The sequence below is a fragment of the Salvelinus alpinus genome, chromosome 21 (genome assembly GCF_045679555.1).
Source record: "Salvelinus alpinus chromosome 21, SLU_Salpinus.1, whole genome shotgun sequence".
NCBI lineage: Eukaryota > Metazoa > Chordata > Actinopteri > Salmoniformes > Salmonidae > Salvelinus > Salvelinus alpinus.
The window spans coordinates 18,219,308-18,243,196 of NC_092106.1; the positions used below are offsets into that span (position 1 = coordinate 18,219,308).

General features: G+C 43.1%; 2 protein-coding genes across 3 annotated transcripts in view; one reads left to right on the top strand and one right to left on the bottom strand.

Moving 5' to 3' along the window:
• The window catches only part of LOC139547953 (complement C4-B-like), a 29,955-nt gene extending 10,653 nt beyond the window's left edge, over positions 1 to 19,302 (top strand). The window contains exons 17-40 of the mRNA XM_071357186.1: positions 473 to 679; positions 930 to 1,047; positions 1,296 to 1,366; positions 1,595 to 1,734; positions 1,919 to 2,122; positions 2,629 to 2,680; positions 2,796 to 2,879; positions 3,119 to 3,322; positions 3,421 to 3,653; positions 4,063 to 4,167; positions 4,376 to 4,544; positions 8,416 to 8,630; positions 14,433 to 14,588; positions 14,678 to 14,737; positions 14,837 to 14,930; positions 15,055 to 15,235; positions 15,418 to 15,505; positions 16,663 to 16,737; positions 16,901 to 17,003; positions 17,193 to 17,282; positions 17,383 to 17,475; positions 17,564 to 17,647; positions 17,853 to 17,994; positions 18,783 to 19,302. Coding sequence (XP_071213287.1) covers positions 473 to 679; positions 930 to 1,047; positions 1,296 to 1,366; positions 1,595 to 1,734; positions 1,919 to 2,122; positions 2,629 to 2,680; positions 2,796 to 2,879; positions 3,119 to 3,322; positions 3,421 to 3,653; positions 4,063 to 4,167; positions 4,376 to 4,544; positions 8,416 to 8,630; positions 14,433 to 14,588; positions 14,678 to 14,737; positions 14,837 to 14,930; positions 15,055 to 15,235; positions 15,418 to 15,505; positions 16,663 to 16,737; positions 16,901 to 17,003; positions 17,193 to 17,282; positions 17,383 to 17,475; positions 17,564 to 17,647; positions 17,853 to 17,994; positions 18,783 to 18,924 — 3,110 coding nt within the window. The 3' untranslated portion in view covers positions 18,925 to 19,302. The remainder of the gene's footprint in view (positions 1 to 472; positions 680 to 929; positions 1,048 to 1,295; positions 1,367 to 1,594; positions 1,735 to 1,918; positions 2,123 to 2,628; positions 2,681 to 2,795; positions 2,880 to 3,118; positions 3,323 to 3,420; positions 3,654 to 4,062; positions 4,168 to 4,375; positions 4,545 to 8,415; positions 8,631 to 14,432; positions 14,589 to 14,677; positions 14,738 to 14,836; positions 14,931 to 15,054; positions 15,236 to 15,417; positions 15,506 to 16,662; positions 16,738 to 16,900; positions 17,004 to 17,192; positions 17,283 to 17,382; positions 17,476 to 17,563; positions 17,648 to 17,852; positions 17,995 to 18,782) is intronic.
• LOC139547954 (tripartite motif-containing protein 3-like) overlaps positions 19,174 to 23,889 on the bottom strand; it is a 37,687-nt gene continuing 32,971 nt past the window's right edge. For both annotated transcript variants that reach the window (XM_071357187.1, XM_071357188.1), the window contains exons 10-15: positions 23,514 to 23,681; positions 23,115 to 23,283; positions 22,609 to 22,668; positions 22,324 to 22,394; positions 21,498 to 21,638; positions 19,174 to 21,369 (exon numbers count right to left, since the gene is read on the bottom strand). In XM_071357187.1, coding sequence (XP_071213288.1) covers positions 21,217 to 21,369; positions 21,498 to 21,638; positions 22,324 to 22,394; positions 22,609 to 22,668; positions 23,115 to 23,283; positions 23,514 to 23,681 — 762 coding nt within the window. In that variant the 3' untranslated portion in view covers positions 19,174 to 21,216. The remainder of the gene's footprint in view (positions 21,370 to 21,497; positions 21,639 to 22,323; positions 22,395 to 22,608; positions 22,669 to 23,114; positions 23,284 to 23,513; positions 23,682 to 23,889) is intronic.

Consider the following 23,889-nt stretch of genomic DNA (forward strand, 5'->3'; position numbering starts at 1 on the left):
ACACTTTATTTGGATTATCCCCTGAAGTCTCACCACAGTTTATTACCACTTAGCTGACAGTTCCAGCGCCCCCCCCCCCCCCCCCCCCAGATAAGGAAAACCTGGAGGGGCTTTCGCTGTCTTCTCTTATCTCCACAGAGTTATAGCTGGGTCGGTTCAAACATAGGTTAATGATCCACTTAGTTTCCTTTAGGCACACACATACATTCCTCTCTTCCCATGTACATGCTACATAACCTCTAATCCTAATGGTTAAGTTTCTGTGTAGAATTATTTAATCATTTATCTTAAACCTTGATAAAATATCATAAGAGTATCAACTATTATTAGTTACATAAGATGGACAGCACTCCAAAGGATACGTTTCAATAATCCTTTCATGACAAATGTTCAGATATGTTTCAGCAAAATCATTCCTTAGCAAATTACATGTATATAATGTATTAGTTAGACACAGAGTTCTTGTCTGCAGTCAACAGGTACCCGGATAATATGGAGAAGAGGTGTTGTCAGGATGGGGCCAGGTTTAACAGCCTGGGTCTGTCCTGTGAGAGTCGTCATGCTAAAACCACCCACAAGTCTCCTTCCTGTCGCACTGCCTTCCTCAAGTGCTGCAGAGATGCCACCACGCTGAGGAACAACATTAAGAAGACCAGGAAGACATATAGCCTGGCTAGAAGTACACTATCTTATTACATTATTACATTAGTAGTTGGACAATGACATCTAAGAAGAATCTTACAATCTACAGATTATTGTGGTGCATTCAGTAATAGATAGATAAATAGATAAATCAATACTTTTGTATTTTTGCAGACTAGTTGTACTACAGTATATGCACATATTTTCCATTGATTAAGCTGAACATTTTTGAATGTTTTCTGAGTATATGCATATCTCCCTGTCCTCTTCCCTGTCCTCCTGTCTAGCGGATGGAGATATGGATGAGGAGGAGGCCATAGATGAGGTGTCTGTCCACCTGCGCTCTTACTTTCCTCAGACCTGGATGTGGGACATCGTTGATGTGGGGCCCTCTGGTCTCGTAAGGTAACCTGGTAATCTGCAACATCATGGACTTCAGGACTACGTCCCAAACGACACTCTATTCCCTATATAGTGCAGTACTTTTGACTGGTAGACTAGGGAATAAGGTGCCATTTGGGAAACAAGCCAGGACTGTCATGACTGGGGCCCAGAGTTTTCCCTGACCATTTGAACAGACTGGGTCAAACCTGGAAGCCAATATACTGTAGTGTAAGTAGTAGTTAAATCATGTTGTACGTTATTATTTTCAGACACAGTATTGCTGTCCCTGACTCCATCACTACCTGGGAGGTTCAAGCAGTGGGGATCTCTAAAACAAAAGGCAGGTCACCTCTTCCTTAACCTTAGACCATTACACTATCCTGGTCCCAAATCTGTTTGTGCTCTTGCCAACTCAGTTTGACATTCATTGTCAAGCCAACCATGACAACGAGTGACAAGAAGTTGTCATGATAGCACAAAGAGACTGGCGCTCAGGTTATCATTACGCCATTAGACTTTCAGAGGACAGTCATCAAGTGGTTAATGTTAGTGATGGTTTTCCCTTCAGGGTTTTGTATAGCTGAGCCCAAGCCTCTGGTGGTGTTCCAGGACTTCTTTGTCTCTCTCAGACTGCCCTATTCTGTGAAGAGAAACGAACAGCTGCAGGTGAAAGCTGTGGTGTACAACTACAGAACCGACAGTATGGAGGTAACTTGTTTTCTTAAAACAATATATGTCAAAACAATATATTCAGATCCAAAATGCTCCCAACAGCCATTTATTCAAATAAACAGCAGTTGCAGACATTATCATCTGTAGATTCCTTTGATAGACATTTTTACTATACTTACATCTACTGCCATGTCTACTGTATGTGTTTCTCTCTGTGAAGGTGACAGTAGAGCTGGCGTGGGTGGAGGGTCTGTGCAGTGCAGGGGGAGACAGAGGGTACAAGGAGGTGGTCACAGTACCTGGTAAGTCTGCTGTCCCTGTCTACTTCACCGTGGTTCCTCTGGTCATAGGAAACATCCCTATCCAGGTAGAGGCCTACACTAGGACCGCTCGCGACCAGATCAAGAAGGACCTCAAAGTCACGGTATGAACACAACACTGGCAAATGTTTCAACTTGTATCACTTTTCTCCCACTAATGCACAGTCATTCTACTGTGTGTCTCTATAATACATATGTACATTAGGCTACATGTGGCTCTCACTTCTTTATTGTGCTGAACACAACTGGCAACATGTGGATTTGAATCTCTTTTTACCATTTTTCAAAAGTTACAGTACAGGTGCAGGATCTTAATTTGATCAGCCTGTTGCAGGAAAATTTTCCTGCAATGCATGACATTTAAAACTTGTAGTGTATTTGAGGTTTAAAAAGGCTCTGGAGTTTGTAATTTCCACTTTAACATTTCAGACTTGATTTTGCCTTATGATTTTTTTTTAGCAACCCCTACAAAAATGTACTAATTCTAATTTCCTGCTACTGCAGGATTATTTTCCTGCTGTAGCAAACTGCCTCAAATTCCGATCCTACATCTGTATATGTCTGTATAACCATTCTGAATGAGACGCTCACCTTTTGTTCTGTTATACAGGGGGAAGGGGAACTGGTCTCAATACAACATGAATACAACATTGATGGGAATGGTAATGTTGTTTATCAGAACATCTGACATTGGTAGTAAAAGGGACATTTATGCAAACAAGCCAAATCAGACATTGAGTTAAAACAGGTTCTCGACTTCCTTTCTATGTTGCACAGCTGCCAAGTCAATCGAACTTAAAATCCCACCTCCTCCTAGTGCTGTACCTGGACTGGAATCTGACGCCTACATCAGTGTCAAAGGTAAGTAGGGTCCACAGACTCGCTCTACCCACACCTTTAGACAGACTTTCTGTTCATGCGGGGTCTGTAGTACTGAATGTTTACATTTAAAAATATATATATTGTTCCAGGAGATATTATTTCAGACTAGGAGTCTTCCCTGACCAGTTTGCCCTGACCAATCTCCAGGCCTAGTTACTATAAGGAGGAAACCTCCTGGTCCCATGTATAAGCTCTGTGCCCATGTACCCCCCATGTAGGTGGTGTGATGGGAGAGTCCGTGGAGAACTGTCTGAACCTGGATGGAGTGGACCGGCTCATCTCCCTGCCCATGGGGTGTGCGGAGCAGACAATGGTCACCATGTCTCCAGCCATCCACGCCATGAGATACCTGGACACCACGGGACAGTGGATCGACCTGAAGGCTGAACGCAGAGACGAAGCTCAGGCCATGATACAGACTGGTGAGGGGACACCGGGACATCTTAAGTTAATCGCTTTGAGACACCTACCCTTGTGGGAATCAAACAGTTGAAATGAATTGATTATTTCTCTTTCCAAGGATACGGCAGAATCCTGACCTTCAAGAAGACAGACGGATCCTATGGAGCTTTCCTGTCAACACCAAGCAGTGTTTGGTTGACAGCCTTTATAGCCAAGGAGTTGTCCCAATGCAGGGATGTGATTTCAGTGGAGGACTCCTACATCCAACAGTCAATCTCCTACCTGGTGTCTAAACAGCTGGCCAGTGGAGCCTTCACTGACCCGAACCCACTCTATGACCGCACCATGCAGGTAAGAATACTTTATTCATCCGTGTGAAAATGTTTTTTTTTGCTGAACCCAACCACTCCAATATAGACACACATCCACAAAAACACATTACGTTGGAGGAGCTGGAGAGTGGGCAGCCATAGTGCGCCGCATGGTGAGCAGTTCATGGGTTAAGTGCCTTGCTCAAGGGCACAGCGGCTGGAGACGTCGTCTTTCTAGGATTTGTCACCTAACAACCCTCTAGTCGTCTTGTCCAATTTTTTCAGCCCGTCAGGGATTCGAACTGGCAAGTTTCCGGTAGCAAGCCCGCCCCTCTAACCTCTATGTACGACCCAAATGTTCTCCATGACCGGACCATGCAGGTACACTACCATAACATACAATAGATTACTGTGTCTTTACCTGTCTGCTCTCTCTCCATTCCCATCAGGGTGGAGTGGGAGGGTTTGAGGGAGAGGTGTCCCTGACAGCGTTCGTTCTGATAGCCATGCACCACGCTGTGCCACTGTACCCTGAAGGACAAGGCTCAGAAGTGGTAATACATCATTCAAGTCATGGACTTAACCTTAACATCACTGACTTAACCTGACTAAAAGTTGTGGAATTATCCTAAATGGGCAAATAGGTTTTGCAACAGAATATACCAGAATGAAGCTCATGCATTTTTGACTCTTGTGGTAATGTTTAAGTAATGCATATTGCTAATTATAATGCTAAATCTATCCACCATTCCCCTGTGTTAGAGGTATGCAATGGAGCAGGCTAAGCTCTACCTGGGGTCGAAGCTGGACTCCCTTGAGAGGCCCTTCGCTGTATCCATCACCTCCTATGCCCTCTCTCTAACGTCCCCTGGTGGAGATGCTGCTTCCACGGCTCAGACCAAACTCAGGGCTTTGGCACACTGTGACAACGGTCAGTACCTAGTAACTGTACTAGTCATCTGGATAAGAGGGACTATGGGTTATCTAATCGTCATATTACTTCAGTAGTCCTCTAGATCAGAAGGGCTATATTCATCTACCACAAGTGTGTTTACATAAATACTGTTTTAATTAATTCCTTTGGACATAAACCTGCTTTGATAAATAGCTCCTGTAAAGTATTACAGGTAGTGGCTGAAGAAAAAGTCTGCATAGGGTATTCTGCGTTGACATTTATTTCCTTGGCTGTATGAATATTGAGTGAAGTAGGCAGATATACACAATGACAATATTTAAACAGCAGAGGGCGACAGATTACTGATTGTCTCCCCTGCAAAAGTATGCCGCTGTTAAAGTGGGGGCTGAACTTCCTGATTTGGCCTCGTTTTCGGTCTTGGTCATTGGGAAATACAGCGGCCGTGTCTTGGGGTGGTGGTTTAATGTGGGTGTCTCTTGTTTGTGTTGAGCCATTGACATTTTAAGATATTGTTGCATGTACATTGTGTAATATGCTGATGGTCTCTAACTAACCCCATAGGGATATCGAATGTCAAACGAAATTGACCATGGGCATTACGATCGTGTCGCGAGAAGCTGCACTCCGAATTGATTGATTACTTGGGTTAGGCCAGCTGTGGGCATGTTTGACCCAACCCAAGGAAAACGGTTTCGGTACCCTGCTTTCCATGACATAACATTTTTTTCCTATCATCTCGCAAATGACCGTTTCAAATGACACTGACCAAATGATCCTATTTATACGTTGTAGTCAATGTTGACACTAGAATACATGTTTCTGACTCATATCGATGGCACATATGCGTTTTCAAAATGAGAAATGACTCGCTCTTTAAAGTTACTGTACACTCTTGGAAAAGGTTCGGCATGGAACCCAAAAGGGTTCTAGAGGCGAAAGAAACGCACACCTATTTAGGCGAGGTGCTGGCTAGCCGAGTAGAACACTTGAAAAATTAAAGGAGAGCCGCACACTAGGAGCTCAGATGCAATAGTTCAATAACCTAATATCCAACGTTTCGACAGACAAGCTGTCTTCATTACGGAATAATGACAAACACTGCGGGTCACTAGTTTTATATAGTGTCAAAGGACACACACATGTGTCTGTTATCGTGGCCTGATATCGTTGGTTAATTCTCATATATTAAAATAACATACCAAAAACTAGAATGGAGAGCATACGATCATAGATACAATTTGGCTACATAAACCTACAAACATTTACAACAGAAAAATCACAATAATGGCTTCAGATCAAAGTCTACGTTGAGACCGAAGGGAGCAAGGGTCTTTAAATTAAAGATCCAGGCAGCCTCTCGTTTTAACAATAAATTGTCGAGGTCACCCCCTCTCCTAGGGAGGGTTACATGTTCGATGCCAATATAACGTAAGGACGAAATCAAGTGGTTTGCTTCCAAAAAGTGGGCCGCAGCTGGGTAAGTCGAGTTTTTGCACCCAATGGTGCTACGATGCTCCGAGATTCGTACTTTTAATTCACGCTTTGTTTTACCCACATCATTTTTAACAGAAGGACAAGTTATAAGATAAATAACTGCTTTAGTGGAGCACGTGATAACACCTTTGATTGGGATATGTTTCCCTGTTTGGGGGTGTTTGAAGGATCTACATTTGTAAGTGCCATTGCATTGTGCACAGCCATTACACTTGAAGTTTCCATCAAGTAGGGGCGCAAATAGACGTGGTGCAGGGATATCTTGGGGTGGTAACTCAGAGTTTACCAATTGATCGCTGAGATTTCTGCCCCGAGAGAATACGACCAAAGGATGGTCCGAAAACACATTAACGTTACTGATACTGTCATCGGATCTTAGAATGTGCCAATGTTTGTGGACGATTCCCATAATTTGTTCAGAGCACTTTGAATAGCGGGTAGTTAGAACGCAAGAATGCTTATTTTTGTGAGTCTGACCTTGAAAAAGATCATGTCTCGGTTTGTTTTGAATTTTCTCAATGGCAGTATTAATCTGACCATTTTTGTACCTCTTCTCCTTGAATTTTCTTTGCATATTATTTCTGTCGAAATCTGTTAGTTTTTTTTGCAAATTCTTTTTTTATCGACAGAATTGGCCGTAGGGCAAACTGTTTTTCAAGGGAAGCGGGTGACAACTATCAGCCCTCAACAAACTGTTACGATCAATAGGTTTCCTGTAAAGATCAGTGTATAGAACATTATCTTCACACAAGATTAGAAGATCAAGGACATTTGATTTGAAATGTGTCAGATTGTATAGTAAATCTCAGATGCTCAGAACAGGAGTTAAGAAAAGCATGGAACGCCTGGAGCTGTTTTGCAGCACCCCTCCGTTGAACAAAAATATCATCAATATACCGTTTCCAAATAATGTTAGGCAAGAAAACATTGTTGAGAGGATTGAAAATGGACTGTTTCTCCATGTAACCCACATACAAATTAGTATAGTTAGGAGCCATGGAGGATCCCATAGCAGTACCCTTCGTCTGAATAAAGAAATCATTTAGAAACATGAAGTAGTTTTGTGTGTGAGTACTATTTCAGCCAATGTTATAATGCATGCACTGGAAGGTAGTTCGTTAGGGGTCACGTTGCAGAAGAAAATGTTCCAGAGCCTCAATACCGCCCTCGTGTGGAATATTTGTGTATAACGACTCAACATCAAAAGTAACTAACAAAGTATTGTCAGGGAGAGGATCAAGAGATTCAATAATAGAGATCATACTGCTGGTCGAGTTTGCAATATGTCTCAATAGAGTGATTGGATGGAGGTACATAATAACTCTTACTTCTAAAACATGGTGCTTGCCTACGGAGCTGTGAGGGGAACGGCACCTCCGTACCTTCAGGCTCTGATCAGGCCCTACACCCAAACAAGGGCACTGCGTTCATCCACCTCTGGCCTGCTCGCCTCCCTACCTCTGAGGAAGTACAGTTCCCGCTCAGCCCAGTCAAAACTGTTCGCTGCTCTGGCACCCCAATGGTGGAACAAACTCCCTCACGACGCCAGGTCAGCGGAGTCAATCACCACCTTCCGGAGACACCTGAAACCCCACCTCTTTAAGGAATACCTAGGATAGGATAAAGTAATCCTTCTAACCCCCCCCCCCCCCCCTTAAAAGAGTTAGATGCACTATTGTAAAGTGGTTGTTCCACTGGATATCATAAGGTGAATGCACCAATTTGTAAGTCGCTCTGGATAAGAGCGTCTGCTAAATGACTTAAATGTAAATGTAATGTAAAAGGAGTCGGAATATGTGCAGGTGAGCAACCTACGTTCAGTAGAAATATCACGATTAGGGGAGCTAAAGTATTCCCTTAAACGGATGTTTCAAAAAAAATAAAAATTAAACGTGTCTACCTTAACATCAAAATATAGCACAAAATATAAGCTTTTATTAAGCAAGGAGACATGGGCAGTGCTCAATATCTTGCTTGATAAATTAAAGACACTCAGTCGCGGGTTCTGGGACCAGCTCCTTGCAGAGCTGTGCGTTTCTCTTCAATCGTGTTATCCATTTCAATAAAATACTTTTTCAACGGGTCAACAATTAATGTCATTAAATCAATAGAGCATTTGTTCAGGATGGCACACCAACGCTCATAGAAATCATCTGTGCACTGTCCCAATGATGGTTCTTTTTGCCACCTTACCCAAAAGTGTTCTACCAGGAACAAAAAAGGTTCTACCTGGAACAAAAAAGGTTCTACCAGGAACAAAAAAGGTTCTACCTGGAACAAAAAAGGTTCTACCTGGAAACAAAAAAGGTTCTACTTGCAACCAAAAAAGAACATAAAGTTCTAAAGTTCTAGATAGCACCTTTTTTTCTAAGATTGTATCTCTCCACTGTAGAGGTAGCTACATGTCACTGGGAGGCCAGTGATGCTCTAAGGCTGAGTGGGGAGAAGAGGGCCAATCGGGTTCCCCAGGCTGAGGCCATCTCCGTGGAGACCACGGCCTACGCCCTGCTCCAGACGGTGGCAGAGGAAGACGTGCTGTATGCGACGCGCATTGCCCGCTGGCTCACTGAGCAGAGGCAGTATGGAGGAGGGTTCCGCTCTACACAGGTAGGTACCGTAGGACAAGCCACCAGTAGACAGACTGGTAGGTACCGTAGGACAAGCCACCAGTAGACAGACGGGTAGGTACCATAGGACAAGCCACCAGTAGACAGACGGGTAGGTACCATAGGACAAGCCACCAGTAGACAGACGGGTAGGTACCGTAGGACAAGCCACCAGTAGACAGACGGGTAGGTACCATAGGACAAGCCACCAGTAGACAGACGGGTAGGTACCGTAGGACAAGCCACCAGTAGACAGACGGGTAGGTACCGTAGGACAAGCCACCAGTAGACCATCAGAGCATTATGATCTGGAGCTTGGAGTTATCACTGACCACCTGACGTGACCTGGAAAAACTCCTGGCCCTAGTTATACTATTATTTTTTTCGCTCTCTCTTTTCCCCCTCCTCTCTCTCTCTTTCACACTTTCTCTCTCTCACTTTCTCTCTCTCTTTCAATTCAAGGGGCTTTATTGGCATGGGAAACATATGTTAACATTGCCGAAGCAAGTGAGGTAGATGATATGCAAAAGTTAAATAAACAATAAAAATGAACAGTAAACATTACACTCACAGAAGTTCCAAAAGAATAAAGACATTACAACTGTCATATTATGTGTTTATATACAGTGTTGTAATGATGTACAAATGGTTAAAAGTACAAAAGGGAAAATAAATAAGCATAAATATGGGTTGTATTTACAATCGTGTTTATTCTTCACTGGTTGCCCTTTTCTTGTGGCAGCAGGTCACAAATCTTGCTGCTGTGATAGCACACTGTAGTATTTCACCCAGTATATATGGGAGTTTTGGTTTTGGTTGGTTTTCTAATTCTTTGTAGATCTGTGTAATCTGAGGGAAATCTGTGTCTCTAATATGGTCATACATTGGGCAGGAGTTTAGGAAGTGCAGCTCAGTTTCCACCTTATTTTGTGGGCAGTGTGCACATAGACTGTCTACTCTTGAGAGCCAGGTCTGCCTACGGTGGCCTTTCTCAATAGCAAGGCTATGCTCACTGAGTCTGTACATAGTCAAAGTTTTCCTTACGTTTGGGTCAGTCACAGTGGTCAGGTATTCTGCCACTGTGTACTCTCTGTTTAGGGCCAAATAGCATTCTAGTTTGCTCTGTTTTTTTGTTTATTCTTTCCAATGTGTCAAGTAATTATCTTTTTGTTTTCTCATGATTTGGTTTGGTCTAATTGTGTTGCTGTCCTGGGGCTCTGTGTTTGTGTTTGTGAACAGAGCCCCAGGACCAGCTTGCTTAGGGGGTTCTTCTTCAGGTCCATCTCTCTGTAGGTGATGGCTTTGTTATGGAAGGTTTGGGAATCGCTTCCTTTTAGGTGGTTGTAGAATTTAATGGCTCTTTTCTGGATTTTGATAATTAGCGGGTATCGGCCTGATTCTGCTCTGCATGCATTATTTGGTGTTTAACGTTGTACACGGAGGATCTTTTTGCAAAATTCTGCATGCAGAGTCTCAATTTGGTGTTAGTCACATTTTGTGAATTCTTGGTTGATGAACGGACCCCAGACCTCACAACCAAAAAGGGCAATGGGTTCTATAACTGATTCAATTATCTTTAGCCAGGTCCTAATTGGTATGTTGAATTTTATGTTCCTTTTGATGGCATAGAATGCCCTTCTTGCCTTGTCTCTCAGATCGTTCACAGCTTTGTGGAAGTTACCTGTGGCACTGATGTTTAGGCCAAGGTATGTATTGTTTTTTGTGTGCTCTAGGGCAATGGTGTCTAGATGGAATTTGTATTTGTGGTCCTGGCGACTGGACCTTTTTTGTAACACCATTATTTTGTTCTTACTGAGATTTACTGTCAGGGCCCAGGTCTGGCAGAATCTGTGCATAATATCTAGGTGCTGCTATAGGCCCTCCTTGGTTGGTGACAGAAGCACCAGATCATCAGCAAACAGTAGACATTTGACTTCAGATTCTAGTAGGGTGAGGCCGGGTGCTGCAGACTTTTCTAGTGCCTGCGCCAATTCGTTGATATATATGTTGAAGAGGGTGGGGCTTAGCTGCAACACCACTTTCCATCAATTTGTATAGCAGACCCTCATGCCAAATTGAGTCGAAGGCTTTTTTGAAATCAACAAAGCATGTGACGACTTTGCCTTTGTTTTGGTTTGTTTGTCATTTAGGGTGTGCAGGGTGAATACGTGGTCTGTCGTACGGTAATTTGGTAAAAAGCCAATTTGACATTTGCTCAGTACATTTTTTTTCACTGAGGAAATGTACGAGTCTGCTGTTAATGATAATGTAGAGGATTTCCCCAAGGTTGCTGTTGACGCATATCCCACGGTAGTTATTGGGGTCAAATTTGTCTCCACTTTTGTGGATTGGGGTGATCAGTCCTTGGTTCCAAATATTGGGGAAGATGCCAGAGCTAAGGATGATGTTAAAGAGTTTTAGTATAGCCAATTGGAATTTGTTGTCTGTATATTTGATCATTTCATTGAGGATACCATCAACACCACATGCCTTTTTGGGTTGGAGGGTTTTTATTTTGTCCTGTAGCTCATTCAAGGTAATTGGAGAATCCAGTGGGTTCTTGTAGTCTTTAATAGTTGATTATAAGATTTGTATTTGATCATCATGTATATGTTTTTGCTGTTTGTTCTTTGTTATAGAGCCTAAAAGATTGGAGAAGTGGTTTACCCATACATCTCCACTTTGGGAAGATAATTCTTTGTGTTTGTTTAGTGTTTTCCAATTTTCCAAGAAGTGGTTAGTCTATGGATTCTTCAATTACATTGAGCTGATTTCTGACGTGCTGTTCCTTATTTTCCCGTAGTGTATTTCTGTATTGTTTTAGTGATTCACTGTAGTGAAGGCGTAGACTCAGGTTTTCCGAGTCTTTATGTTTTTGTTTGGACAGGTTTCTCAATTTTTCTTAGATTTTTGCATTCTTCATCAAACCATTTGTCATTGTTGTTAATTTTCTTCGGTTTTCTATTTGAGATTTTTAGATTTGATAGGGAAGCTGAGGTCAAATATACTGTTAAGATTGTCTACTGCCAAGTTTACACCTTCACTATTACAGTGCAACGTTTTATCCAGGAAGTTGTTTAAAATAGATTGAATTTGTTGTTGCCTAATTGTTTTTTGGTAGGTTTCTACACTACTTTCCTTCCATCTATAGCATTTCTTAATATTATTCAGTTCCTTTGGCTTTGATGCCTCATGATGGAGGATTGTTCTGTTCATGTAGATTGTGATTTTGCTGTGATCTGATAGGGGTGTCAGTGGGCTGACTGAATGCTCTGAGAGACTCTGGGTAGAGGTCAGTGATAATGTAGTCTACAGTACTGCTGCCAAGAGATGAGCTATAGGTGCACCTACCATAGGAGTCCCCTCGAAGCCTACCATTGACTATGTACATACCCAGCGTGCGACAGAGCTGCAGGAGTTGTGACCCGTTTTTGTTGGTTATGTTGTCATAGTTGTGCCTAGGGGGGCATATGGGGGAGGGAATGCTGTCACCTCCAGGCAGGTTTTTGCCCCCCTGTGTGCTGAGGGTGTCAGGTTCTTGTCTGGTTCTGGCATTTAGGTTGTCACAGACTAGTACAGGCCCACAGACTCATGTCCCTGGGCCTGAAAAATGATTGATTTCCTCCTCCAGGATGGAGAAGTTGTCTTCATTAAAGTATGGTGATTCTAGTGGAGGGTAGCACACAGGAGGACATTTTTCTCTGTTAAGAGAATTTCCTTTTGAATTTCTAGCCCAATGTAAAATGTTCCTGTTTTGATTTAATTTAATGGAGTGAGGTAGGTCTGCTCTATACCAAATTAGCATACCCCCTGAGTCCCTTCCCTGTTTCACACCTGGTAGTTTGGTGGATGGGACTACCAGCTCTCTGTAACCTAGAGGGCAACCAGTGGGTCCATCTCCTCTATACCAGGTTTCTTGTGGGATGACAATATCTGTATTTCTGAATTCTTTGATGAAGTCCAGGTTCCTGCTCTTTAGGCCAAAGGCAGATGACCTCAGGCCTGGGATATTCCAGGATGAGATAGTGAAGGCTTTGTGTTCCATAAAGTGTCCAATGTTGTTGGTCGTGTGGTTTGGCCTCAGGCCAGTAAGTGTGAGATGCTGAGCATCTGTTACATGCCATTGGCTAGTGTAAGAGTGAGGGTTGGGCCTGTTTGCACGCTCATGGCCTGGGCGTATGTGTGACTTCCATGTTGAGGCCCTCTTTGCGGGGGTGGGGTGCATGGGGTGGGCAGGAGGGGCATAGGTCTGATCTGAGGGGGCCTAAATGGGGTGTGGTCATGGTTGACTTGGGGGGTTGTTGATTGGTTGGGGTGGGGGTGTGTATGTGGCTGGTGGTGTTGTGGTCTGGATGTAGGTCCTCTCGGCGTGGGTCCTCTATGTGCAGGTCCATGGGGGGAGTGTCTCGCTGGTCTGGGTGGGGTGTCTATTGATCTGTTGCTCCTGTGTGAAGTGTTGGGGCTACGTTTGAGAGCGATGTCCTTTAGAGTCCGGGTGAAGGTGGGCACTGCTGCCTTGTATAGGTGGACCTGGTCATAGAGGCTGTTCAAGTCCAGGGTGGAGTGGTGGGCCAGGAAAACATTTGGTTTTGTGGCACAGTCACGGGAAAATACTTGCGTTTACCCGCTGTATGGTAGCAGGGTGGAAGTATTTTCGTGGTAGCAAGGTGGAGATAGTCACTTGTGCATTGGGGAAAGTAGATGAAAGCTTTTTCAATCACTCCCTTCAGTGCTGTGGCCAACCTTTCCTGCTGTGTTCTCAGGTCGTTTGCGCCTGTGTGTATTATTATGTGGCTAGGTGAACCTATTTGGTCTTCAGGTCTAGGGCACGCTGGGTGTTTGGACACCAGAGTTTAGACATACTGTCTTTTTTTTCTTGTATATATTTCCCATTTGAGTCCATAAGGAGTACAATCTGTGTCTTGTGGGTGTGGGGGGGTTGTCAGGAGGGCTATCAGGGTGGCTCAGAGGGGGTGAGAGCCCCTGGGCTTGGGGTTCTTCATTTGTCTGTTCTGCTGTGATGTCGACGCTATGGTCAGGGTCTGTTGTGGACTGTTCTGCAGTCGTGTCGATACTTTTGTCGGGAACTGAGGTGGGCTGTTCTGCTGGCTTCTCTGCGGGGGTGGCCACCCCTGTTCTCTCACACGCCATCCCCCTCAACCTCTCCTCCAGCAGTCTGATCCTCTCCTCTCGTGCTCTGTTCTTCTCCTGTTCTTGCTTTTTATATTGTTGAAGTTGTCTCTCTTGCTTTCTATCTCTCGCTTTCTATCTCTCTCTCTCAATTCAAAGGGCTTATTGGCATGGGAAACATGTTTACTTTGCCAAAACAAGAGAAATTGACAAGAAACAAAAGGGAAATAAACAATAAAAAATTAACAGTAAACATTACACTCAAATGTTATATTATTGGCTATGTACAGTGTTGTAACAATGTGCAAATCACTCTCTTTCTTTCCCCATTTTTTTCTCTCTTTTCCTGCCTCTCTCTTTCCCTCTTGTTCTCGCTCTCTTTCCCTCTCTCTCTCGTTCTCTCTCTCTCTTTCCCTCACGTTCTCTCTCTTTCTTTCCCTCTTTCTCTCTCTCACGCTCATTCTCTCTCTCTTTCGCTCTTGCTCGCTCTTTCCCTCGCTTGCTCGCTCTTTTGCTCTCTCTCTCTTTCCCTCTTTTTCTGCCTCTCTTTCTGCCTCTCTCTTTCGCTTTCTCTGTCTCCCCCTCTTTCTCATCTACTCTCTTTTGCTCTCTCTCCCACTTTCTATCTCTCTCTCCCTCTTTCCCCCTCTCTCTCTCTCCCTCTTTCCAACAGGATACAGTTGTAGCTCTTGAGGCTCTAGCTAAGTACAGCATCCTGGAAAATGATGTTGAAGACTTGGATCTTAATGTTGAGATGTGTCACCAAAACGGCCGAAAGCAGGGAGTTCATCTTACGAAACATAATGCCCTGACCCTATCAGCCTTCCAGGTGCGATTTGAGTTTAGAATTCCAGCAGTGCTCTGATTTCCTTTCTCAAATGCTGTTTCACATCTCTGTTGTCTGGTTTGTCTGGTCAGGTGAACCCAGGAAGCCCGATCACTATTAACACAATGGGGAAGGGAAACGGGACCTTATCAGTAAGTAAATTCATTTGAAAAGTAAGTGATGATGATTCTAACATTGTAAGGCTGTCTGAATCTGTGGAAGTGTCCACAGTGCTTGTTATCTGTCATCAGGTGGTCCAGACCTACAGAACTCTGGAGAGGAGGGACTTGTTCTGTGATTTCTACAGTCTCAATGTCTCGGTGGAGGGAGAGGTTAAGTACAGAAGTAAGTTTCAGTCAGAATGCATCTATAAACACGAAACACATTTGCTGGAGTTCTGCTTGAAAATATAAAACACTATTCATTGTCAGTATAAATGTGTAACGGTGAATAATGTGCAATGTTACAGAGAACGTGGACGATGGTCCTGAGCTAGACGACTATTATAACTATGAGTCTGAAGGGGACGGGAACCCTAGTGATGAGCCCATGAGCAGGGTGGAATGGTTTGACCTGCGCACACGCAGGAAGAGACATGCCCCACAGGAGGAGGAGAGGGAGAACTCCCTAGTCTACACTGTGTGTGTGGGGTGAGTACAGTGATGTGTGTCTGTGCGTATATATTGTGTGTGTGTGTGTGTGTGTGTGTGTGTGTGTGTGTGTGTGTGTGTGTGTGTGTGTGTGTGTGTGTGTGTGTGTGTGTGTGTGTGTGTGCATGCATGGGGTGGGATGAGTGGAGACATGGTTCTATCTCTCCTCTCCTCTCCTACAGACTGAACAGTGGTAATTCTACAGGCATGGTCATCGTGGACATCTCCCTTCTCAGTGGACTCAAACCTAACATGCAGGATCTGGAGGAGGTACAGTAGGCCTACATTTGACATTGATTTACATTCTTTTTTTGTTGTTATTTAGCAGGCACTTTTATCCACAGTCAGTGCATTCATCTATGGGCTCGATTCAATCCGTAGTGCTGAAGATCCGCGCTACAGCACAAGTTAAATATAAAGTCAATGTTTCCGTTTTCACTGAGACTGCATTCATGCTCAATCGAAAATGACCTTTACATTTCAGTGGCGCTGTAGTGCGGATCTTCAACACTATGGATTGAATCCAAAAGGAAAAAACAACCATATACCACAGTTATTGCGACCCTCCTTTGAAATAGCAGAATTGGTTCCGGGAAGAAAACCCATTTTAGCCATTCACACTAGCTGTTTCCATTAACTTAACTGTTTCCATTAACTTAACTGTTCCCATTAACTTAACTGTTCCCATTAACTTAACGAACAATAAAATATATCAGACAATTGCCTGCTAGGGTGCGTTTATTGTGTCGATAAAAACAGCTTGGCCTAATGACGCCACAGCTAAACTAATTAAATGTAGTGGTTGAAGTGTTTCTATTACCCATTTAGGCAAATTGCACAATAATAAATATGGCAACAGCCTGTATGCCCTCCCACCTATCTGTTTCATGTCGCAGGTAGCCTGCGAAAGCCAGTATGGATAGAATGCAATAATGAAAAAATATTTGCCATATTCTAATAATTCTCCTGTGCCAACGTATCGCCACGGTCCGTGACATGGTGAACCTTGCACTCCTGTAGATCTGACATAATTGGATGGTGAAACTTGCCAGCCAATCGGAAAAGCAATTCAGGCATTGTTGAAAGTCAGGACCATCCTTGTCCTGCAAAGAAAAAGTATTTGTATATAAATAGCTTTACATTTACGCGGTGAAATCACGTGTCCCGTGCACCATCAAAATGATTTGGCAAATGTAATTTCTTCTAAAAACAGTTTCCATCATCGTTTGACAAAAGAAATCCACCCCTGTCGAAAGGATAAATATGTTTTCGATCTTTAGAACATTTCTCATATCTGCTGTTTCCATTAAACATATCGGGGGCGACGTTACTTTTGTCTAATAAACCAGGTCAATGGAAACCTGTCTAGTGACATGTTGTCAGTCAGACTATGGAATTTCACATATTTTTATTTTCCTCTCCTCTAGAATGTGAAGGGTACTGAGAAGTACATTGACCATTATGACATCGCCCCAAATAAAGTGTTCCTCTACTTCGCTGAGGTAAGACCTCTTGTATCCAAAGCCATGACATCAATGAGTATCAGCTATGACTACTGTACAACTCATATAAATTGAATCACAAAAGTTATATCTTGAGACCTCGTGTTCTCGCCAATGCTGTCCTCTCTTGCCTCTGACGTTGTATTGTCGCTATGTATTCCAGATCACAGAGGAACCACAGTGTGTAAAGTTCCGGGCCAAACAGATCAGTCCCATGGGCCTGGTGCAGCCTGCTGCTGCTGAGGTCTATGACTACTACAACCCAGGTATACCACCATCTTTAGTTTAGGGTATGTTATGTCTATGGTCGTATGGTATCTGGAAGTTCCATGGGGCTGGTACAGCCTGGTGAGGCTTTAGGCCCTGGTCAAATGTAGTGCACAATAAAGGAAATAGGATGCCATATGGGACACAGCCATTGTCTGAGTGACTAATGCTGAACTATGTCCCTACAGAGAGGAGATGCACTGTGTTCTACAGCGCACCGCAGAAAAGCAACATGATCTCCAAGCTCTGTCAGGACAATGTGTGCTCCTGTGCAGAGGGTATGAGCACTCCATACAGCTTGTATTTTCAGGACAGAATATATATTTAGTTCACAATATATCATTTATTGTGTATGTATTTTTATTTGCTTTGTCTCAGGTGACTGCCCAAAGAAGAAAGTCACTTACAGTAAACACATGGAGAAAGAGACTCGCAGAAGCTTTGCTTGTTTCTCTCCTGTTGCGGATTATGGTGAGTTTATAACTCTAACCCAAATATTCAAAAAAAAATCTAATGTGCTGTAGTCGGTATTAACACCATCTTGTTGTCCTTCTGACAGTTTACGTCGTCAAGATTGTCAACTCATCCGATGACGGAGTTTTTAAACATTATACCACAATACTGACCAAAATCCTACAGACAGGTGAGTGCTCTGCTCTACAGGTCTTCACAATGTTACAATATGCGTCCCAAATGGCACCCTATTTCCTATGGTGCACTACTTTGGAAGGTTCCTGGTCAAAAGTAGTACACTTTATAGAGAAAAGAGTGCCATTTGGTACACACACATTCTCTTGGAAGTATAATTTTCTTTACATTATTGTTGTGCTGGTTCTCTGCTATGCCAGGTAAAGACGTGATGCAGACTGGAGCTGTGAGAGACATGATCAAACGTAAAGCCTGTGATGAGTTTGACATGAAGACTGACAGTAACTACCTGATCATGGGGAGAGATGGGACCATCTCTGACACCACTGACCACAGTGGGAAGTAAGTGATGGGATGTGTTCCAAATGGCACCCTATTCCCTATATAGTGCACTACTTTTAACCAGAGTTCATAGGGCTCTGGTCAAAGTAGTGCACCATGTTATAAAAATAATTAGTTGAGTGTTATTATATTTGTGATATTTCACATGTACAAGTGTGTAAGAAATAAGTTGGGAAATTTGTTTTTTGTATATCCCACCTCCCCCTGAGACACTCTCAAAGAGTGGGGCCAGGGTCAAAAGTAGTGCACTATTTATGGAATAGGGTGCACAGGAGGTTGGTGGCACCTTCATTGGGAGGACGTGCTCGTGGTAATGGCTGGAGCAGAATTAATGGAATGGTATCAAACATATGGTTTCTTTCCAGCCATTATTATGAGCCGTCCTCCCCTCAGCAGTTTCCACTGATAGGGTGCCATTTGGGACACAGACTTCCTTTTCAATTAACTATGTGTGTCAATATATTGTAAGACCGTATTGATATAATACATGGAATCATCAGGTAAAAAAGACAGCATAGAGGATATCTTTGAATTGAGATAATGTAAAAGTTTCACTATTTGGGCCATAGATTGTGATTTCTCTATTGGGAAATGTAAAGTATATGTACAGTGTAGAATAGGAGACTATTCCAGTGCAGTTTGAGTGAGAGACTCCAATGTTGTCCACCTCAGGCCCCTATAACTAAATGTTGTCCACCTCAGGCCCCTATAACTGTTGTCCACCTCAGGCCCCTATAACTAAATGTTGTCCTACCCATGCCCGTATAACTACATGCTATCTTCTGTAGGCCTGTCTATGTCCTGGATAATAAGATGTGGATGGAGGAGATTCCAGAGGAGAGGAAGTGTAAAGTTACTAAGAACCGTAAAGCCTGCAACATGCTCAAGGACTTCATGGTACATTACGAGCTCAACCAGTGTTCAATCTAAACCACGGCTTCTCTTCAGTGAACGTCCAGATAGAAATAAATTATATAGAACAGACATGTTTTTCTCCCATTGAGAATAGGGAAATATGTTGGCTCTATGCAATACATTTCTATCTGAAACTTTTCAGAAAGTTGTGCCTCCTGAATGTCACCTGACCCAGGATAACTGTCCTGGACATCAACCGAGAGACTGTGATTCAGAGAAGGATATATTTTGTTGTATAGAGGAAAGCAGAAAGCACACTCAGTATCTCCATAAACCATGTGCTTTTATTACCAGTGCATATTCACAGAGAAAGAAGATTGACAGACATATTGTTGAAACAAAGTTACAGATAGTGATGTGTCTAATACTCCTTAATAAAATAACCTGTGATTAGCTACAGTCTGTTTGGCTTCATGACGTCAGAGGTTATAGGGACTCTTGTGTTGTTACAGTGATGAACACCAGGGGGTGTTCCACTGTAGCTCATCAAATGCTAATGTTTCCCTCAGGACAATAGTTATAAGTTGGTAATGAACTTTTATAACCCAGTAATGAAATGCTATAACCTGGTAATGAACTGTGATAACAAGGCAATGAAACATAGCTCTAGTCCTTTAACACACACTGAAGCTGTGGTTTCAGCTTCTGAAGACAAACGGTAATTCTGTTGACTGTTAAAATTGAAAACCATAAGTTAGTCAAATATCTAATGTAGTTTTGCATGTTCAATAACACTAAGTAGTATAATCATGGGTATTGGTTTTCAATATGTACTCCAACTTTTGTCACATTTCAAAACCGTCTCTTTATTTTTTGGCAAATCAAATCTTACAAATTCTAAATCTGCACTGTTTGTTCTACTCTGAAAAATCCCCTCAAGTGGCTAGGTTTTTCTTCTGTATATGGAGACAAATGACAAAGGTGTGAATTTCAAAAAAAATACAAATAAAACAAATTAGAAAAATAATTTGTAAATGCTGAGCTAGTGTATAAAATAAATTAGCAATTCCATTTCTCATTTTTGTACTTTTTCAAAAGTTTATAATAATTGTGCTGCTCACATATGCAATAATCATGACATCTCTTCTCTGGCTGAACTCCTGTTTTAAAAAGCACACTTTAGGACAGCTGCCATACTTAGTTAGAAACGCTGGAATGCTGTTCTCGGAATAACCAAAAGATATGTTTTTAAATCAAAGCACAGATAAAGCTGCATAATGATCCATTATACAGTTATGCATATAAAGTACATCAATGCACAGATGGTGATGACCTTTTATATGTGAGATGGCTTTAGGGTAAGTCAGTTTGTTCATAGATAACTGAAAAATAAATTGTTTAAAAAGCTTTTGCGTTGGTTGGTTTCACTGTAAGCACATCGTTCATTGCACTTATCATGGTGAAGAAACAACTGATGAGTTCATGAACTCCACTGTTATGTCATCCTGTCTGAGCTGACAAGGTAAAGATACAACTTCATGCATTGGGACCAGCTCCTTCACAACATGGCTCTATTATACGTCAATCACTGATCTGAACGACGTGTAGGTCTCATATCAGTTACAGTATATACACACTTCATACCTCCTCATAGTTTTATGTCAATGACCGAACAAGAGGTAAATACACTCTACACACATAGGCTGCACCCTATTCCCTACGTAGTGCACTACATAAGGAATAGGGTGCCATTTGGGACAAAGTAAACTCCATAACACACCACATGGAGGAGTAAACTGGGGTTATATTGTTACTTCATGATGTTGGGGGGTTCAGAGAACACTAACTGGATGATGTGGAGCTGATCAGATGTGCAAATCAAAGGGACAGCTATGGGAAAGATCATTGCACCTGTATATTATGTATAGTACATTGGTTTGTGTCGTTGCTCAGTGACAGCACATGTGATCTGACCTGGGGGCAAAAATACATACATTATTAGATCAAATGCTTTCCAATACTTCAAGCGCTGCACTTGATTTCGTTTGCCTGAAACAGTCCCAAAAGTGCAAACTCAAATAAATAGATAAATCAAGCACATCTCAAATACTTTCAAGTATTTGACCTATTTTTGGGACCCAGGTCAGGCTGTGGTTGGTTTGTCTGTCCGGCCCGGATCTGGGGTACATCCCAAATGGCAACTTATTCCCTACATAGTGCACTACTTTTGACCAGAGCCCTGTGGGTTTATTGTAATAGGTAGTGCACTATGAAGGGAATAGGGGGCCATTTGGGACATACCCTGGTAGTGGTAGGCCTGCAACAGACCGTCGTTGCAGGCCTACCACTACCGTCCCTAAGCAATGGCTACTGCAAGTAGCGGTAAACCTTGAAGCAGTGGTTGCCAGAATCAGCCACAGCCACGTGTCCATCAGAGGTGAGAGACAGGCCCTGTGGACCATAGAGAGGGTCTGCTGTGGTGTTGATGTAGGACAGGAACGACCCGGAACTATCAAACACCTGCAGGATAATACAAAAACAAGCTGTACTCATAAGTTACATTACTTTGATCTAATGCAAAAGGGCAAACAAAAAATAATGACTAAGGCTGCTTGTTGATCTTGTCATCAAGATCATCATTAACTGACCTGTATTCTGCTGTTCCCCCAGTCAGCAACGATGATGTTCCCGTTGGCGTCCACGGCAACGCCCGTCGGGGCGTTGAACTGTCCGTTCCCCTCGCCATGGGAACCAAACTTAAACAGGAACTCCCCGTCTGCACTGTACACCTATTAGGGAAGGGATTCAAACTGTTCAGAAGTAGTGTGTCCAAACCTCAACTCTAGCTCATGTCCACATCCAGGTTCAACCCTAACTCAAACCTCAACCCTAGCTCATGTCCACACCCATGTTCAACTCTAGCCTCAACCTCAACCCTAGCTCATGTCCACATCCATGTTCAACTTTAACCTCAACCTCAGCTCATGTTCACATCCAGGTTCAACCCTAACTCTAACCTCAAACCTAGCTCATGTCCACATCCAAGTTCAACCCTACCTCAACCCTCGCTCATGTCCACACCCAGGTTCAACTCTAACCTCAACCACATCCCTAGCTTCATGTCCAGATCCACTAACCCTAACCCTAGCCTCAAGCACAACCTTAAACCACAACCCTAACCTAAGCAGTTCAGAGGTAGTCTACTACGCACATCCAACATTGACTATAACATAGTTTGGGGATTTCTACTCCTTTCATTTGAAATGATTCAAACTGACATCAGATAGCCAACAGTGGGAGTGGGACATTTTCCTGTGGCACAGTGACGTACAGTAACTACAGGATGGCAGTGAGGGAGTGACACAAAGCTGCAACAACAGAACACTGAAGGCCTGAAGTCAAAGCATTTTAAACCAACCTGATATGACTACAGTAACACACACACACACAGAAAGAGAGAATAGTGAGATGTACCTTCACTGAATGATTGTGGAAGTCTGTTACCACAATCTCATTTTTGTTGTTGATCGCCACAAAGTGGGGACCTAGGGTAGGGTAGGGAAGGAGGGGGAGAAGGAGAGATGAGTCATCAACATAACAGTGCAGTAGAGGAAGTTCCAGACTATTTTAGGACATTGTACACAACAGGACTGTGGAAACACTAGCCACAAAGGGAAACACCAAGCAATGTACAACATAAGACATGGCAATGGGCAGTTGTATCATGAAGAGACTGCTATACCATACATCAATACTTACTGAATGCAGGGCCAGATTTACTCAGCTTGGGTTCCAGTGAAATGTTTGTACCACTTTTTTCTAAAAAATAAAAAGGTCAAAGTCAGAGATGAGATTGAAACGAGTGACAGGTTTCTCCATGTAGCTAGTGGAACCATATCATTGGAAGATTATAGAAATGGAAGAGAATCACATTGACCAAAGAGTGAAAACAAGGAGAATACAAGATTTTCCCCACAGTACCTGCAAACTGTCTGATGTGCAAATCAAAGAGACAGCTATGGGAAAGCTCAGTGCATATATTATGTATAGTACATTGGTTTGTGTCGTTGCTCAGTGCTAGCTGTGCCTAGACCTGGTGCAAATACAGTATACTGTACATGTCAAATACTTTCACTTGCACTGTGCTTCTTTTGGTTTGCCTGGTTAAATAGAACAGGAATTGTTCCAAAACTAGTGACAAACAGTGGAATAAGTCCCAAAACTGCAAACCCACAGATAGATCAAGCAAGGAGTGTCTCCCCTACCTGTGAACTGTCTGTCTGACGTCCCCCTGGCTCCAAACTTGGTGACCAGCTTCCCATTGGCCTGGAAGATGAACACGCAGCAGGCCTTGTTGTCCACGGTGATGATGTGTCCGTTCCTGTCCACCGCCACGCCCTTAGGGCCCATCAGACGACCCGCACCGATCTTACTCTGTCAGGGAGCGAGGGAGAAAATGGAGGGTCAGAGGGATGGACAGGGAGAGATGTGATGTGATGAGTCTGACGTCCAAATCAAAGGGGCAGCTATGGGAAAGCTCAGTGCATCTGGTATGTATAGAACATACAAGGAGAGGGGATATAGTAGAGACTGTTTAATGTTGACGTTTCAGCTCGAGGTCTTTCTCAAGACCAGTCTCCTAGAGTGACCTGATGACCTCTCACCTTGAACTTTCCGTCGGAGGAGAAGATGCTGACCCAGCGGTTGTCGTAGTCGGCCACGATGATGTCACCGTTCATATCCACGGTGACCCCAGTGGGGCGCTGCAGTTGCCCCGGCGACCGACCCCTGACCCCAAACCTCAACTTGAATGCCCCATCGTTTGAGAACACCTGGATAAGAATACCGCAGCAACAACATTCAGAAACAGATTTGAGAACCTTTTTCTAAAAGGGACAATAAGGAACAAGGTGGCATTTGAGATTTGCCCTGAAATATGTGTTTGACCTGTGATACTATGATTGAAACTTTAGCCTTACCCTAATACATTTTCTGCTTTGCATCCATTCATTTTTACACTCATTCCACTCTGCACGCTGT